The 17791-nt window shown below is 55.5% G+C and overlaps 1 protein-coding gene across 4 annotated transcripts; it reads right to left on the reverse strand.

The window, feature by feature from the left end:
- Positions 1–1554: 1554 nt before the first annotated feature.
- Positions 1555–17529, reverse strand: TTC31 (tetratricopeptide repeat domain 31). Of its 4 annotated transcripts, none has more exons than XM_054990503.1 (16): positions 17462–17529; positions 15634–15937; positions 15141–15224; positions 14983–15051; positions 14480–14641; positions 13852–13965; positions 13413–13467; positions 13126–13216; positions 7218–7359; positions 5471–5575; positions 4980–5071; positions 4693–4810; positions 3993–4067; positions 3438–3503; positions 2520–2626; positions 1555–2437 (listed from the first exon to the last, which is right to left on the reverse strand). In XM_054990503.1, the coding sequence occupies exons 2-16, from the start codon at positions 15880–15882 to the stop codon at positions 2296–2298; spliced, it is 1671 nt and encodes a 556-aa protein (XP_054846478.1). In that variant the 5' UTR covers positions 15883–15937; positions 17462–17529; the 3' UTR covers positions 1555–2295. The 4 variants fall into 4 exon arrangements, with proteins under 4 accessions (XP_054846478.1, XP_054846476.1, XP_054846475.1 ...); XM_054990501.1 differs by having other exon boundaries at positions 3438–3540; XM_054990500.1 differs by having other exon boundaries at positions 3438–3540; positions 4980–5076.
- Between the last annotated feature and the right edge of the window lie 262 nt (positions 17530–17791).

Consider the following 17791-nt stretch of genomic DNA (forward strand, 5'->3'; position numbering starts at 1 on the left):
CCGAGGAGGAGTCACGGCTCAGAAGAGTCGCCTCTGTGAGCAAGACAAGGGGACACCACAGTGCCAGAGGGTTCATCTTAAGGGGGGGGGGCTGGCTGCCCTCCGAGGTACAAGTTCGGTCCCCACACTGTTTACATTGACATGAAGACAGGCGAGTAGTTGGGGTGGTCTGTAGACACTGACGGATTCGAGGCCAGCAGCACCTTAAAGACCCCCCCCACACGACTCACTTCCAGGGCGTAAGCTTTCAAGAGTCCCGTCTATCTGACGAAGGGAGCTCTGACTCTGGAGAGCTCCTCCCCTGGAAATCTTGCTGGTCTGTAAGGTGCCACTGGACGCAGATCCTGCTGTCCATTCAGACTGGCTGGGAAAACACGTGTTGTGAACAAAGTGCCTGCTTTTCTACAAGGATCAGGTCTAGAGTGGGAGACGATGCCGAGCCGTCGCAGTGAACTGGCATCACAGCACCTCTGAGCAGCAGGCCTGAGGCCGCTTCCCCAAGCAGGGCTTTGGCTCACGTCACTGACGCCTTTGTTACTTCCTGATTAGCCAACTGTGATGCGCTTCCTGGGGGGGGGCAGCCCTTGAAAACAAGCTTCCACGGATGCAAAATGCAGGCTGGGTGTGAGAAAGCAAGCTCTCACTGCCCCATGCTGCCAACACTCCTTTGGCGTCCCAGTTCAAGGTGCCAGCATTAAATTTTAAGGACTTCAAGCATGGGCCCCAATCCTGCGGACCCTCTTGGCACTTGTAGAGTTTTGAGAACAAGCAGTGGGTGCCACAACCACACGGCTGTCTTAGGGACGGGGGGGGGGGTAACACTGGGAGTACCCAAGGCCAAGCCCCTCCTACAAGCGGGCTGGCTGCTTCCAGACAGGACCTCCTTGCAGACGTTCGGATGATGCTTCAGTATTGCTGTGAAGCCGGGAAAAGCCAGTGCTGGCCATTTTCTTGGGAAGAGAAGCAAGTGGGTGCCAGGAAACGCAGAGGTGGGCTGAGCGGTCAGGGCCGGAGCACTGGAGGGAGCCCTCTGACCCCCCCTGCTGCTTCCTCCCCTGGGAGCCCGGCCTCTGTCCCAAGATCACGGGATTCCCTGCCTCCGCCTTTCCAGTGGAGGGCGGCACGGAGCACTTCCCTTGTGCTGCTCCTGCAGGAGAACTGCTGACTAGTCCAAACGCTTTAACTGACACTATTCTAGGAAGAGAAACGGCCGCCAGCCCCCACAGTGAAATGGAGGACCCCACCAGCATCTCCGGGGGGGGGGGGAAGGTGCAGCGTCAGCAGAAATCCCAGAGAGACAGCAAGTAGGGCCTGGGGCAGGGCGTGAAAAGCACCCCCCCACACACACATACACACACCCCGGAGATGCTGAGTGGAGGGGCCAGGGAAAGCCTGGAGGGCGGAGCCTCTTCCTCCCAACCCCAACCCCAACCCCAACCCAGGGCAGCCAGACACCACTGCCCTGAAGGGATGTCTTTGCTCAGGCCAGGCTGGGAGAGGCCAGGCCCTGCCTGCAGGGGACGTGTGTGCGTGAGTTAGAGCCCGGGCTGGTTTTTCATAACTTTATTGTGAACAGTGTAAAAGGAGGCAAGAGGCACCAAACCCTGAATAGGCTGAGCGGGAAAGGGGGCTCTGCTCCCAACTGAGCCCTGCATCCACAGGATGTCCTAAGCGCCCCCTGCCAGGAGGGTCAGGACTGCGCCCCCCGCCCCCCGCTTCCTCTGACGACTCCAGCTGAAATCACAGGGAAAGCCCCTCAATGTGCCCCCGCAGCCTCACTCTGCCCGCCCCTCAATGGGGGTGAGCCAAGGCCCAGGGGGCTGCCTCCCCCAACCCTGCAAAAGTCTGCAGGCACACTTCCACCTGGGGGGTGGGGCCCGTGAGCCAAGCCAGCCCCCTCTGACCAAGGGAGGAGGAAGTGGCCCTACAAAGCAGCAGCTGCTCAGCTCTCAGCCGTTTCTCCCTCTCCCCAGCCCCGCCTGGAATCTGCCCCTTATTGGAAGCGGAAGATAAGCAGGAAAGAATTTAGCCCATCCCACTCCAGCAGTACGCACATCGTGTGTTGGGCGGGGGGGGGGGGGGATCAGATGAAAAGATTCCTGGGGAAAGGGCAGACTTGGAGGCTATGACCTCAGCAAGCACCCCCAACTCAATGCAACTTCAGCATCAACTGAGACAGAAGGGCGCCCCCCCCCACCGCCCCTGCCACTCCCTCTCTGTGCAGATCCCAATGGAAGACCCTGCCCCAAAGTCCAGCATCTTTACTCCCAGGAAACCCCCCCCCCCCCGCACCACCTAAGATTTCAGCTCAGAGCAGCTGCAGCTTTTTTGCCGCAGCTCCCCCCTGGGGGAGGTGTCCAGAACAGCGGAAGTTCCCTTTGGCACCACTGGGATTCTGCCAGGGACAGCCCAAGGGCTGGGTGGGCGAGCTTGCTCCCTGGAAGAGAGGGACACAGTTACTGGGCGGCGTAAGGCATTCCTCCCCCACCCCACAGCAGGTGTGCACAGCCCAGGCCTACCTCTGCAGAGGCCGCTGGGTGCCGCTGGGTGCCTTGGCAGCAGGTGGGGTGGCATGCACGGGGTGCTTTAACTGCAGCAGGAGTGTGCTTCCTTCCACTTCTACGCCCTGGGCAGGACACAGGCGACAGGCTGTGTGTGAGACGGGCTGGACAACCTCACACTCTCCCCACTCCCCAAAGTAATTTCATCATCATCATCATAATCATCATCTACCCCCAGGCCCTGAAAGGGTGCTCCCAAGGAGCCAAAGGGCCAGCCTCGACAGAGCAAAAGCGCCAGCCTAAGTGAGCCGCCACTGTGTCAGAGCCACGCGCAGCGCCCCACTGGGTCACCTTTGGCCACATATATATATGCTCAGCTCAAAATGCCTCACAGGGTTGTTGTGTGTACAAGGGGGGAGGAGGAGAGGTCCGTGCAGTGCCTAAATCCCCTGGAGGAAGAGGGGCATGAAAAGGACCGTATCACCCCCCCTTCACAAAATTCCCGAAGCCCTCCGAAACGCTTCACCGGAAGACAGGCATTCGAGACCAGCAGCATGGCGGGCAAAGGGCCACTCACCACCTGCCCTCAAACAGCCTCAGGCTGGCCAGAGAGGGGCGGAGCCTCCTGCTTCCCCAGCAGACACAGCTCTGGGGGCAACCCACCTTGGAAACAGCTGCCAAGCCCACACACCAGGCCCTGCCCTCTGCCCTCCACTCCGGTGGCTCCAGGGGCAAGCAAGCAGAGGCAGAACTACCGAGCTGCGCTTTCTAACTGGGAGGACTCCCTCAGAAGCCACGGGTCACCTGGCTGCTCCCTCAGGAAGGCTGAGCCACAGGAAGCCCTGCCAAGGGGCGCTGCCCCCCATCTACCTGCCCTGGACCCAAAGGGGAGCCCCCACCCATCCCAAGAAGGTGCACAAGGGAGCTCCAGCTCACCTGCAAAGCCACGTAGGCGGCCTCTGCTGCATCCTGGTGCACGTAGTTGATGAAGGCACAGAACTTCTGCGGGAGGCAGCGGACAGAATGGATGGGTCCAAACCTGTGCCCAGAGGAGGGTCAGCACCACAGAGTCACAGTTCTGCCAACCCCGCCCCCCTTCCTGGCTCTGTGGAGGGGCTGCCCTTGCACGGCTCAGCCAATCCCTCCACTTGTGGGTCACAGAGGAGAGAGGGCCGAGCTATAGGCTCAGGGGGGCTGCGCCTTTACTCTGGAGTCGCCTCCCAGGTCTTCGAGAGAGGTTGAAAGAGAGAACTGCTCAGGAGGGGGCCGGCTTGGAGCCGGGCTGGGGTCCGTCACGTCTTTCTCACTTACATTTTCCAGTATTAGGGTTTGGCTGGCTGTATGCATTATCATCATATTGGTGTGGGAGGTATTGGAAGTGGTCATTTTTTAGTTACGATCGGTGCTTTATCCTGCCTTGGGGTCCAGCAACACAAGAAGAATGGCAGGTTTAACAAGGATGACAAGGGGGGTAAGCAGAGGAGAACTCACGGCTGGAAGTAGCGCAAGAGGACCTCCTGGCTGACCTTGGGCGTGAGGTTCCCCACCCAGACAGCAAACCACTCCCTGCAGCAGAAGAGAACCCCACGTCACCCCCAAGGAGGACGGGCCTCTGCAGGCCGCCTGCCTGCCGGACCCGCGCTTGGAATCCAGCACCCCAGCCCTTAACGGGGCTTCGCGTTCAGGCCGTCTCCTTTGCCCCATACAAACCGAAGCCCGTCAGCCACCGGCTGAGTCAGATTTCATGAGCCCACCCCCCCTTCAGCACACCCCCGTCACTGCATGGCTTAGCTCCCCCACCCAGACAGGCAGGCGCGGCCGTGGAGAAAGCCCCCCCCCAGGCACTCACACCCCCTCCCCACGAGCACAAAGCCCACCCCGGAGGGGATGAAATGGTGGAGGAAGAGAAGACAGTCGCAGTCAAGAGGGGAGCAGGAGAGAAGGACCAGAGCAAGAACTCTGGCCGCCAGCAGACTGGAAGGATCCTCTTTGGTGCAGAGCCTGATTCAGGCCCTGCACCTGGGGACGATTTGAGACCGGCGGGCTCCTTCACGGCTCTCTCTCGAGCAGCCATGCACAGGCTCAGCTCCCACCAGCGAACGGCTCACTGGGCCTTGCTCAGGGCTGCAATCCAGAGAGCCTCAGGCACTCAACGCTCACACCTCCCAGCCCCCCCGCCCCCCCCTCGTACCTGACTGGGGCTGCTGCAGCCGATGGCGGTGGCACCCGGGGGCACTTTGAATTGGTGATGGTGAGGGAAGCCAGATGCATCCCCACCTGGGGGCTGCGGCTCGCTAGAGGCCAGCCTCCTGCATTTCGCCACGAGCAGAAGCAGGGGAGAAGAGAGTGAACGGTTCCGTCCCACAAGCGCATCCTGCCATCCGCCTCCCAGCACTGTCCCACAGGCTGGGCACCGCAGCTCCGTGCCTGCCGGAGCATGGGCTCCCTGCCTCCCACACGCAGCCCCCTGGTGCTCACCAGGCAAAGGCCGCTGGCTTTCCTTGGCTAGGCCGCTCCACGCAGGAGGCAGAGGAAGGGAGGGAGCAGCAGCAGCAGCACGTTGAGCAAAGCTATTCTGCGGGGAGAAGAAAGGAGGGAGAGTCACGCAGGCACAAAGGAGGAGACCCTGAAACCCGCCCGGCGACAGAGGCACAGCCAGCCTCCCCGGCCATTGCCCCCTCACCCGTGGAGAGGCAGAACCGTCCCGGGCATGGCCCAAGGAGACACAGGGAGCTGCCCCTCTTCGACCCCAGCCCAGCAGCAGCCTCGGAGGAGCCACTCGGGGCCCAGGCGGCAGGTGCCAGGAGCCTCCCTCTCTGCCACCAAACCTGTCTCTACGGGAGGCCTGGGTGAGCGAGGAGTCTGCCCGCCCTCCCTTCTCTCTCCTCCTCCTCCCCCCCCGCCCCCCAGTCACAGCACCCACAAGGCACCCGGCCGGCATGGCACCCGAGAGAGCCTAGGCAGCTCACCTGCAGAAGCTGGGCATGGCACTGCTGCAGCTGCATGGCAGCGTCCCCCCGGAGCCCGTCCAGCTGCAGAAGCTCCTCAAAGGTCCTGGCAGCGTCTGCGTATTGCTGGGGGGGGGGGCGGGGGAAGAGGGCGACGGGTCACAAGGAAACTGGGCATCGCCCTCCCCCCCCAACCCAGAGAGGCAAAGGCCCAGAAGAACATTTGGGGGAAATGCCCCGTCCTGTCCCCACCCCCAACACGCACTTCGCCTGCCCGGACTTTATTTTTTTGCCAATGGAAGAACTGGAAATTTGGGGAAGCACCAGAAAGAAGTTCCTCTGAAATATTATCTTTTGAAATCGTTCACTTCATTTATATCCCGCCTTTTCCCCCAATGGGGACCCACGGAAGTGGCTGACACCCTTCCCCCTCCCCTCCTCCACACTTTATCCGCACACCAGCCCTGTGGGGTTGTTTAGCTGGAGCGTGTGCAACTTGCCCCAGGTCACCCAGCAAGCAACCACGGCGGGGGGGGGGGGGGCTCTCACGCCTGGGCCTTCCAGTTCCTAGTCTGACATCTTAACAAGGAGCGAACCGCTTTTTAAGGCCAGCTCTTACTCAACCAGAATGCGGAATATTTTTATTTAAGACTATCCACAGCATGAGAGAATGCTGCATACTGTGTATAAAGCAGATGTAGACGATGTTTTTTCAACGCTTGTCTAAACACAAATGTTCTCCATAATTAACTTGCTATAATGTACATCGTACACTATTATTCACTGTTTTCAACGTTATAAACTTTAATTTGATACTTGAGCGTGCGGCCGTATCCTTGATATCCCACTATGAACTGTATGAAACAGTTCTTTCCAAAGAACACAGCCGTGGCTGAGTTGGCCACAACCCCTTCCGTGCGTATCCCTACCAAAAAAGGCCTCCAGCAGCATCACTGCTGAACTCGTGGAGCCAATGAACTCCAGCCTCCTCAGGAGGAGAGCAGCCAACTGCTGTCGCTTCTCAGGGCCGGATCTAGAGGGAGGGCAGGGGGGTAGTCTGCCCCTGGCACCGCCAGGGAGGGGGCGCCGGAAGCAGCTCCCAGAGCGTGCAGGCGGCAGCATGGGCAGCCGCGCTGCCTTTTGCTTGCCCCGCGGGACAGGGGGCGGCTGGCTTGCCGCGCACCCCGTCCTGCAGGGCAGGAAAAGGGCAGCGCGGCCGCCCACGCCATCCACTTGCCCTGCAGGAGAGGGGGAAGCCGGCCCTGTCGCTTCTCCCTCTCTGCTGGTGCTTCGTAGGTGGGTGGCAGCCACATGGCATCGGGGGACAGAGTTGCACGGGTGGCTGCCAGTTTGGGGAGCAGTGGAAAAACACCAGCCCATCCCTGGCGGATGTCGATGGGGTGGAGATGCGCGGCAGGCTCCAGTGCTCTGCAGCCAGAACCTTGCCAAGGGACTGGCCGCAGGAGGTCAGCTAGCAGCCCCCGCACAGGAGCCTCAGGGGGGCCCCTCAGGCATCTTTAAACCTCTCAACTATGCCGGTGGTAGTTTCACGCTCCGAGTTATAAATGGTGCAATGTATGCTAAACCAGTAAGCGAAGTTTCAGTTTAATGAGACAGCATTGCACGTGCACATGCACACAAAGATAACTGTTATCCCCTCAGACTTCAGTATTTCTAGACAGATCCCTCTTCTACACTGGCCCTCCCCCTTCCCCACACGCCCAAAGCCCTCCCCACTCCATGGTGGTGGGACACCACCTATCAGTACCTTGAGACCCATGAGAGCCTTGCCCTGGCGGAAGAGCCCCTTGGGCCAGCCTGGCTGCAAGCGGAGGGCCAACCGAGCATCACGCAAGGCCTCTGGGTAACACTGGAGCTTCTCGTAGCAGAAGGAGCGATTGCCAAAGAACCTGCAGGGAGAGAGAAACGTGAGGCCAGGTCCGGGATTCCTCCCCCTGGGTGCAAAGGCCAATCCCCTTCCCAGACCTTCACGGCCTGCATATGGGCAGGATCCAGGATCCCAGGCCCACACCCACACCGATGCGGAAAGCTGCCAGGTGACCCTGGCCCAGTTACGCACTAGTTCAACCTAATTTACAGGGCGGCTGTTAGGATAAAATGGAGGGGAGGAGAACAACGTAGTAGGCCTCTCTGGCTCCCCACTGGGGAGAAGGGAGGGGTATCGGTGAAGTCAGTGATAAACCCATCTCTGCACTTCCTGTCACTGGGGAAGCTGCTGTCCGACTACTTGGATACTTGGATCCTCTTCCCGAGGATAGAGAGCCGGCAGCAGGGAAGGACCCCGTGCTTCTGAACGCCCTCCCCTCCCACGGGACTTGCTGCAGGTGTCATACTGGCACAGCAGGGCTGGCCAGAATCTCCCCCGTAGTGGGGCAGCTCTTGCTTCCGGTTTATGCTTTTTGTTGCTGCAGGGGAGAGCATTCGCACGCAGTCCCTCCCTCTCAGCATCCCGAAGCGGCAGAGACCGCGGACGGCTCATGCAGCGGCACGCACAGAGCAGCTCTTAGGCAACGCAGCCTCATGCCAAGCACACACAAGCACAAAACTGGCCCAGGCACGAGGCCATGGCCTGAAGGCAGTGGGACGCTGCCTTGCTGAAGGCAAGCAGGGCTGGCCTGGCCACAGCCGGCAGCAGAGGCAGCCCTCCCTCCTGGACGCCTGCCTTCTGGTCTGTGAGGGAAGGAAAATCAAACAGAAGCATCACGTAAAGACAAAGGTCCCTCAAGAGGAAAGGTTCTTGAGGGCTTTCCAGAACCACTTGGGTACAGGCTCTAAAAGGTTCCATTCTTCCAGGGGCGCCCCAAAGCCCTGAGGGCCCCCCTCCCTCCAGGGCACCCTCCTCAGAGAGACAGGGGAGTTAGCCGTGTTAGTCTGCAGTAGCAAGATAGCAAAGAGTCCAGTAGCACCTTGCAGACTAACCAACTTTACTGTAGCATAAGATGCATCTGATGAAGAGAGCTGTGATTCTCAAAAGCTTGTGCTACAGTAAAGTTGGTTAGTCTGCAAGGTGCTACTGGACTCTTTGCTATTTTCCTCTGAGACAGACTGAGAGACAACAGAATGTTGCGGCAGAGAACGGATACAAGGTACGCCCAGGAGACTCAGCTCTTCCCTCTGAAGCTCATTAGGCAGCTTTAGCCAGCCATTCACAGCCTGCCTCACTCACTCCACCACACTGACGCCTAAGGAGGAGAGGCGGGTGGGTGAAAGAGCGCCATGCAGCGATCTGTTGTCCAGCATCAGGGTCAGTGTTTGGCCCAGGGCTCAGAAACTGCCAGCAACAAAGTGCCGGGACAGAGGCTGCTACCCATTTGGGACTCCCAAACGTTATAGTAATGTGCAACGTTAAACTGTTAAGTATAGAGATATCCCACACCCAGAAGAACAAGGCCTGCTGAGGTAGAATCAGCACGGCTTCCACAAAAGCAAGTCCTGCCCCAACAAGCGCTTGGAGTTTTTGAGCTTGTGGATAAGGGCGATCCTGGAGGCACTCTATTCTTGAACTTCCAAAAGGCTTTTAAGAAGGTCCCTTGCCAAAGACTCCTGAGAAAGCTTAGCGGACATGGGGTAAGAGGAAAGGTTCTTTTGCAAATTAAAATTGGCTAAACCCCAGGAAACAGAGGAGGAGGAAGTGGAGAGTTCATGCAATGGAGGGAAGTAAGCAATGGGCGGCCACAAAAGTTATTTATACTCACTTTTCGATCATACACTCAAAGTGGACCAGGATTGGGACGGGTGCTATTTAATGAGTGCATAAAGCTATCTGGAATTGGGAGTGAACAGCGTAGCGGTTAAGCCTGCAGGTGAGACTTATGAGATTTTCATATATAGTCGGCATCATGTCTGTTATCCTTAGTAGCCGTGTATTTTCAATGTAGTTCTAATTCATTTTATTTTATTTAAAGCAGTTGTATGCCACCTTTCTACCCAAATAGGGTCTCCCCCAAGGCAGTGAATGTTAAAGCATCAGAGACATTTTAAAACAATTTAAATTTTAAATTGCCATCCATCTAGCCTCAGATAACAGGGGCACTGGAAGAAGAGCCTTTGAGGATAACCAGAGCAAACGGGAAGGTCCATGTGGGAGGAGGAGGCGCTCCGTCGGGCATGCTAGCCCCACGTCATAGGAGGCTTTAAAGGCTACCCCAAGCACCTTGAACTGGGCCTGTAGTGAGAGGGACCCTACTCCAGTCAACATCCTGGCCACAGCATTCAGTACCAACGATAGCTCCCAGGCACTCTTCAAAGACACCCACACATAGAACACACCGCAGTAATCTGGTCTAGATGCCACCACTTCCGTGCCCAGGAGGGCCCACGGCTAGCTCGCCAGCTGAAGGGGCGAAAGGCACCCCTCCGGCCACCTCTGCCACCTGTTTCTCCGACAAGAAGCCTGGGCTGGCAGCATCCCCAAGCGGCAGAGCTGCTCCTTTAGAGGGAGAGCAACTTCATCCAGAATAGGAAAGACCCCTTTGCCTGAGTCAGACCTTCTGCCCCACCAGGAGCAATTCCATCTTGCCAGGATTAAGTTTAGCTTGTTAGTCCTCATTCACCCCCAAATTGCCTCCAATCACCCTGATCTGAGACTGAATGGCAGTTACTCAACTCCCTTGAGTGGAAACATAAGAAACGCCTCTCTTGTCTTGAATGAGTTCCTTTCTTGCTTTAAAAAAAGAAAAGGCAATGGTTCTACCATCTCACTTTGCCCAGATGACTGCTGATCTAGAGCTGCCCACCTTAAAGCAAAGAGTGAATGCAGGAGCTCCACATATTTTATATATTATGGGTCTTGGGTAATTAGTTTGAATTACTCTACTTTAGAAATAGAAAAAACACGATAGTAGAAACGTTATGCCAAATCAGCAAGTTGGGCAAAAACTCCACGCTTAGTGCTTTCTTCCGTATTTCCATAAGCACAAAGCTCACTGGAAATTTGCTCAGAATTCTACGGAAAGCGGCTGAGAGAAGGAATTCCTGAAGATGGGCAGGATCTCCTGTACAGCGGACACTGATTTATATCTTTAGTCTCACTTATTTGACTTTGAATTATTATTTAGTGGATTTCTTCGTGTGTTACAGAGGTGAATAGTTTTATGTTAGTTGGTTCACTGATGTGACCTGGACATCTCAGGCCAGGCCAATCTCTTCAGAAGTTGGAAGCTAAACAGGATCAGCCCACATTAGTACTCGGCTGGAAGACCACCAAGGAAGTCCAGGATCGTTACACTGGCAAGCCACCGGCAAGCCACCTCTGAACGCGCCTTGGAAACACTACGGGGTCCCCGTAAGCCACCTACAACGTGACAGCAGTTGACACATTCACTACGTCACCCTTGTTTGCTAGTTCCACATACATATATAATCCTCATGCTAACATATCTGCTAGTTTCTTCTTTATCTTTCGTGTTCTGCTGACCGTTTAAGGTGTCAGGATCCCAGGAAAATCCTATTGTGCTGTTTAAAGTGGCTCCCTCCCAGCAGGTGTTGGTCTTAACACAGACCTATTAGTAAGGAGTTAATTGTCCTGTGCTACAGTTAAAGACACACGGTTACCTTTCCACTGAGCTGAGTTTTTACTCACTAGAATCCAAGAAAGGGAGGCAGTGCAGATGGGGGAGTGGATAGTATTCCACTCCTTTACAAAACAAAGATGGTTTACTTAAATTCTCTGAGATGCGCTCCTGAAAGCAACCAATGAAGCTCTTCTAGGCATCTGTTTTCACAGACTTATGCCAAGATCAAAGTCATCCTGCAAGCTGAAGCAAAGCATCAACCACAGCCACACAGGTGGAGAAGGTGGTCTGTTTGGTTTGTGAAGGAAACAAAAAGTGCCTATTTAATTTAATTATTACACTTCTATTCCGCTCTCCCTGCACGCAGGCTCAGAGCAGATCATATCAGGCTATAAAAACAAGGTGGCAAAATTAATAAACCAATTCCATCTTATAAAACGTAGTGATATTCATACTGCACAGTCCCTCAACAACCAAACCCCACAGGGCGAGGGGCGAGATATTAAAGGTCATACAGACTGGGGTGGGGCAATGTCCCCACAGCTACTGCCACCCTTTAGTGGGTCAGCTGCTGACCAACCAACTTGCAGTATTGGTCGAGGAACAGCAAAAGCTGCCCTTCTTCAAGAGTATGCCCTCACAGCACGAAATGAGTGTACTGCGCGTGTCTCGCGAGGCTGCCTCAGATCCCCGAGTCCTCCTCCTGCAGGACTTGCAAAGAAATGGCACAGGAGCAGTCCCTGTTAGCGGGGGCGGGGGCGGCTCCTGACAGGCACTCCCTGCTGTTCTGCGAGGAGCTACAGCGGACGAGCTGAAGGCCTGCATGCCAAGATCCCACTGAGGAGCCCTGTCCGAACACGCTGCTAGAGGAGGAGCAGGGGGGGGGGGTACAACCGGCTGATTGCTTAACACCCAAATGCTGCCTATGTTTGTACATTCAGATGCTTCAATTGATTTCTGTTAAAGAATAGTTATTTGGAGTCCTGTGTGCCCTTCTGGATACTGCAGGGCTGGGAAAGGGCGACCAAGATGTTAAAGGACGCCTTTTCTATGAGAAAAGGCTGAAATCTGGGAATTTTCAGTTCAGGATAAAGTCAACTAAAGGGAGTGGGGACATTAGAGATTTATAAAATTATCCATGGGATGTCAGAAATGGAGAAAGAACTGTTTCTCTCTCTCTCCTGCAATGCTAAAAAATCAGGGGCACCCAATGAAATGGATGGGCAACAGGTTCACAACTAATCAGCCAACAGGGAGACGGCAACTAAGAAATTAGAAGGGGACTGAGATTTGAAAAGCAAGCCATGAAAAGGTCCTTAAAGGGTAAGGAAGTATCACTAGAGACCAAGATAAAGATTGGGACACACCATCAGGGCGAGATCTTGGGCTCTAGCCCCTCTTTGTAGGCCCTTCAGTACAACTAATTGTCTACTGCCATATGAAACCAGATGATGCAATAGATAAGACCACTGGTCTAATCCAGCAGGGCTCTTCTTATCCACTCAGCAGATACAAACTGGAACTGGAAAGAGACGCAGCTTGCAGTGTAATGATTGGACAATGAGGAATTTTTAAAAAAGAAGATCCAGAGGAGTTAGCCATGTTAGTCGGTAGTTGCAAAATAGTAAAATTTGAGCCCCTCGTTGCCGAGCCTTCCACCGGTCTCCCTCTACAAGGGGTATGGAGAGTCTGCTGATGCTGGTTGCCCCGAAAGGGGTACAGTATTTTATCTGTTGCTGTTTTATGATTGATTTAAAGTTGTATTTTAATCAATGTTGTACCCTGCCCTGACCCCGCTTGCAGGGAGGGTGGGCTAAAAATAAAATAAAATAAATAAAAAGTCCACTAGCACCTTTAAGATTAACCAACTTTATTGTGGCATAAGCTTTCAAGAACCACAGCTCTCTCTGTCAGATGCATCTGTGGTTCTCAAAATCTTATGCCTCAATAAAGTTGATTAGCCTTAAAGGTATTGCTGGACTCTTTACTATTAAAAAAAAAAAGAGGCTGCCCATCTAAACCTCTGGGAACACATGAGAGTGGGACAGAGATCAGTCAACAGGAAGCACTGGGTGGCTGAAGCTGCCAACCGCAGGACAGAGACCCTGCCCCTCTCCCCTTCCGCCCCCTCCCCAACCTGACCTGTATTCCTTGGGATTCAGCTTGACTGCCTCCGTGAAGAGGAGCACGGCCTCCCAATAGCACCCGCGCTCGGCTGTCTCGTTTCCACAATCTGATGGCGGAAGAGGGAGAGAGGATCATGGGAAAAAGAAAAAAATATCCCACCAGGATGCTAAAGCAGGTTCAGATCACTCAGCTTTTCAGAGCCACACAGTCCAGAAGACCCTCTGCAAAACTCCTGGACGGAGACGACCCGACATGGCTTTCCCAGTTTAGGGGCAGGCAAGGCATTAGCCCTTCCCACTCACCTGCCAGAACCATGCTTTGCTCTACAGGTGTCTTCTTGGGCCCAGGCCTTGGAACCTGAAACAGAAAGGAAGAGGTGGGACCTTCTCATGTCTGCAGCACAGCCGTGCCTCCTGGACCAGAGAAATTCAGCCTGGAGGCAGCACAAAGCAATCCTCAGTTGGCTTCTCTGTCCTCCTCCAGGCCCTGGAACCGTGGCTGGGAAAAGGAGCAGTGAAAACTGCCTGCCAGCTGGAAACAAGAACCCACTTGCTAGTCCCAAGGCAAGCTGGGGGGGGGGGTGCTGCTGGACCTGGCGGGGAAGCCATTCTGGCTACAGAGAGAGCCAGGCCCCCCCCCATTCAGCTGCCTCGCTTTCTAAGAGGCCAGAGCTGCAAGGCTTCACTGCATGGACAGTCCAGGGGAGGGGGAGAAGCCCCAGCCAAGAGCTCCCTCACTCACCTTCTCCTGCTCCACCTGCTGGGGCCTGGCGGTTTTCTCTTTGCGCAGAGGAGGCCTGGTGCTCACTTTGAGGCGAGCTTTCGAGACAAAACTGCTGGTCAAATCAAGCTCCTCCTGTTGAGATGGGAAGGTGGGGGGGGGGGTGATGATGAAGACAGTGAGCAAGTTCTGAACCCCTAACTTGTTTCCAGGCAGCTCTGCCCATAAAGGGCTGTAGTTTCCATCTCCAGAGACTCAGCCACACACCAGGTCAGAAACTGGCTGGCTGGGCATGGTTGGCACATTCCATGGCACGGGAGCTGGAGAACCAGCCCAGTGCACAATGAAAAGCCAATGTTTCAGCTATATTGTAGCAGGAAAATCTGCCCCCCCATAGGGGGCCATCAAGACAAACTGAACGGATAAGGGCTTTCAGTCACACCAAAGAACAATGCCATGCCACACTGGCACAGAGGTACCCATGCCGAGAACATGAGGACCTGACCCATGTTTCCCCCCTTGAAGCTCTGGCTGCTGGATCTCTCCCTGCACGGGCATCGCCCACCATCTCCACCCCTCCTGTCCATCAACCACAGCTGCCGTCCACACAGAACCTCTCCAGGTAAAGTTCCACGTGGCTCACGCTCACCTCCAGCTCCTCCTCCTCCTCCTCCTCGGTACTACAGCCTGGGGAGGTCTGGCTCTTGCTGGGGTCCCGAGCGGAACCGTCCTCTGGTTCAGGAGGCCCAGACCTCAGCACACTTAGCACGTCAGCCAAGGAAGCTCCCTCTTTCCTGTCTGAGGGTTTAGCCTATAATGAAAGAGGGTGCACGTGGACCACAATATGCCATTTGCTTCTTTATAAACTCAAGGGGACTCACCAGAGTCACCTCTGGCTCAGCACGGGGATGGATGGAGGTAATTCCACGAGAGCCCCTACTTGCTGCCCCCATCCCCCAAAGTTTAGAGTTGAGAGTACATTATAACTGTCTTTAGTGCCTCTGACCAACTGGGCCCAAACCCTGGACAATGCCAAAGTAAAGGAAGAAATTGGTACCCTGTAGCACAGAGAAGGGACTGGCCCTGCTAACAAATAGAGACAGTCACTTCCCACCTATGTGCGCATGCAAACTCACACACATGGCTACTCACTGGTTGCGCTTGGCCCTTTGCTTCCAACTCCTGGTTGCGTTTCTCCTGTCTCTTCCTGTCCTTTTGCCGCTGGAGAAGAGATGAAGTAGCAGAGCAACTAAGACATGGCTGGGGCCCCCAAGGAGTTCCCCGTCCCCCAAACAGAGAATTGTTTCTACCTTCTTTTTCAGCCTCTTCTTCTCAGCCTTCTTCTTGACGCGCTCCTCCTCAGCCACAAGCTCTTTTGCATTCCTTTCTGCTTCCTAAGGGAGTGCGAAGCAGTGAGCCCCCCCCCCTCATCACACCAAGCAGATGCCCTACTTGGAGGGGCACACACCAGAAGGACCAGGTGTGCCCTTTTCATCCGGCTTCCCTGCCTGCCCTGGCACCCAGGGAAGGCCAAGAGCAAGCTAGAGACGAAAGAGACAGGTTCTGAGACAATGTTTCAGGAATTGTGGCCTACTGGGTCCAGAAGAATTTCAGGAATAAAGGGAGGCAGCACAGACGGCCAAGCGCAGGGCATGGCAGTCCTCCCATGAATCCCATCAGCAGAGGGGGGCCTGAAGAGAGAGACGGTGCCACGCAGAGCAGAGGGAGGGGAAGCACTGCCGTGGAACAGAACAAAAGGGCAAGGCTTGTGCTGGACAGGATGCTAGTCCCACTGCAGCTCACCTCCGCCGTCACCCGCTGCTTCTGGGGCAGAACAAAACTCAGCAACGAAGCATCTGGGCTCCCACTGGCCAGCAGGGAGGGTGCGGAGGGCTTGCAAAGGAAGGCTTTCTTCAAGCCACAGAATGTGGCTGGACCCGCACTCTGGGCCGCCTCTTCCTCCTCCTCCGGCTCGCTATGGGCCTCCCAGTCATCACAGCTGAAGCTGTCATCTGTTTCGTCTTCATAGTACAAGTAGCCCAATCCATCCATGTCTGCAAAGCGGCCACATGAGAGGCACAACCGCTAGGATGTGGCGTGCCTCCACCTGGAAGGAAACAAGCAGGTTTGAGGAACAGGGTGGGTAAGAATCAATGCTTTTAAAAAAATTAAAATCGGATTTTTAAAATTTAAATTGGATTTTGTTTGATAAAATGCTTTTTGAGGAAAAATCAAACTGAAAGCTTTCTATTTAAGATACATTATAGCTCAAAGGTTTTTCCATCATGAAATAAGGATTAATTTTTAATGATGCAGTATGATACTGTCTATTTGTGCAATGTTTAAAAAAATACGTAAATAAGTTCCATTCATTCATTCATTCGGGGCCCTATATCATATTCTCCCAGAGGTTTCTGTAAGATTATTTTGGGTGATTTTTCTATCTAGAAGTTACTGTCATTGATGCTTGGTTTTGCAGTTCACCAGACTGTGAATTTATGTCTGCAGACATAACATGTCTCCTCTTCTTTAGGGCTGCCGGTCCCCTGGTGGTGAGGGAGGATACCCCGCTCCTACCCTCTGCCTCCACTATACCTGGCCAGTGGGGAGGAAAGGTGGGGGAAAAGGCCTCCCAGGTGCACTCCTGGAGTGGTACAATGACATCCAAGGAGTGATGTCACCTGCCGCCCTGGGAGACCTCTTGCGCTTCACACTGGGCCAATTTAGGACCCAAACGGGCCAGCCAAATTGGCCCAATGCAAAGCGTGTACGTGCTCCTGGGTGACGTGATGACATAATTTCCCAGGAGTGACATCATCAGGCAGGCCTGGGAGCACATGCGTGCAAAATAAAAACGGAAAGCTGAGTGCTGCGCCTGCCTCTCCCACCAGGAGGAGAAGAGGATCTGGCAACCCTTCCCTTCTTAACAGCACAAATGTTTTTAGGTAAGCGTATCTAGTTGAGAAAGAGCCCCTAGTCCTATTGTTTCTTTGCAAATTTATGTAAACAGAATCAACCCCGTACGGGCTACGTTTCAAGCAGTTCAATGAACAGAAGACTGTTTGGGGTGGGACGGATCTGGACACCGTTAAGAGCTAAGCGCGTGAAGGAGGGGCAGGCGGGACAAACGAAAGCGAAACCTTTGCAGCAGAAGCTGCAGACCGCGTGAGATTTTTGGGAGTGTCGCTCGGGGTGTCTCCATACTATTCCCTCCCTTGAAGAAAGAACCGGCGACGGCAGCAGGCCAGTCCGGGGACACTTTTGTTAGTTAACAAATATGAACGTTTAAGCAAATCCAAGGATGTCGAAGCTACAGGGTGTTCCCTTTTTTAGTTAAATAAACCAATTTAAAGCGCTATTGTTGATTGCTGGGTTTCTCCTTCCAATTAAACACAGACGCGGCCCGCTGGCCCCTCTCCGTCTCTGCGCCAGCCGCGGGAAGAAGCAGCGGCAGGCTGCGGCCGCCCAGCAGCAGCAGCTCCGGCCCTTCGCCCGGCAGGGCGGCGGGTGTTCCCGGGCGAGGCTGCCTGGCAGAAGCGCCGCCGAAGCAAACGGAGCCCTTCCCGCCCGCGGAGCCCCGGCCCTGCCGAGAGAGCGCCAAGCGCCAGGCCGCCTCCCCGCCTCGCCTCACCCGCATGAGGGCAGCGCAGCCTCCCCGGCGCCCGACAGGCCTGGCCGCTGCTTCCGCGAAGGGCGCCGCGCGAGTGACGATCTTCCTGCCCGCCCGCCGGAAATCGGCCTGGTGACGCGCAGCGCGGCGCGCCATCTTGGTTGAGGGCAGGGCGGCCGGGCCGGCGGGGCGGGGCGGGGCGGGGCGGCTTCCCCGGGGAGGAGGTGGCCGGGGCGCGCCCCCGCGGCGCTGAAGGGCGGGAAGCCGGCGGGGGCGAGGTCGGCGCGCCGCTGCCCAGGAGCTCTTCGGCGGGGCCCGCCAGGCAGGGTCGGGCTGAGCCGGGAGGCGCCG

Source organism: Eublepharis macularius, chromosome 10 (genome assembly GCF_028583425.1).
Source record: "Eublepharis macularius isolate TG4126 chromosome 10, MPM_Emac_v1.0, whole genome shotgun sequence".
In the NCBI taxonomy this organism is placed as follows: Eukaryota; Metazoa; Chordata; class Lepidosauria; order Squamata; family Eublepharidae; genus Eublepharis; species Eublepharis macularius.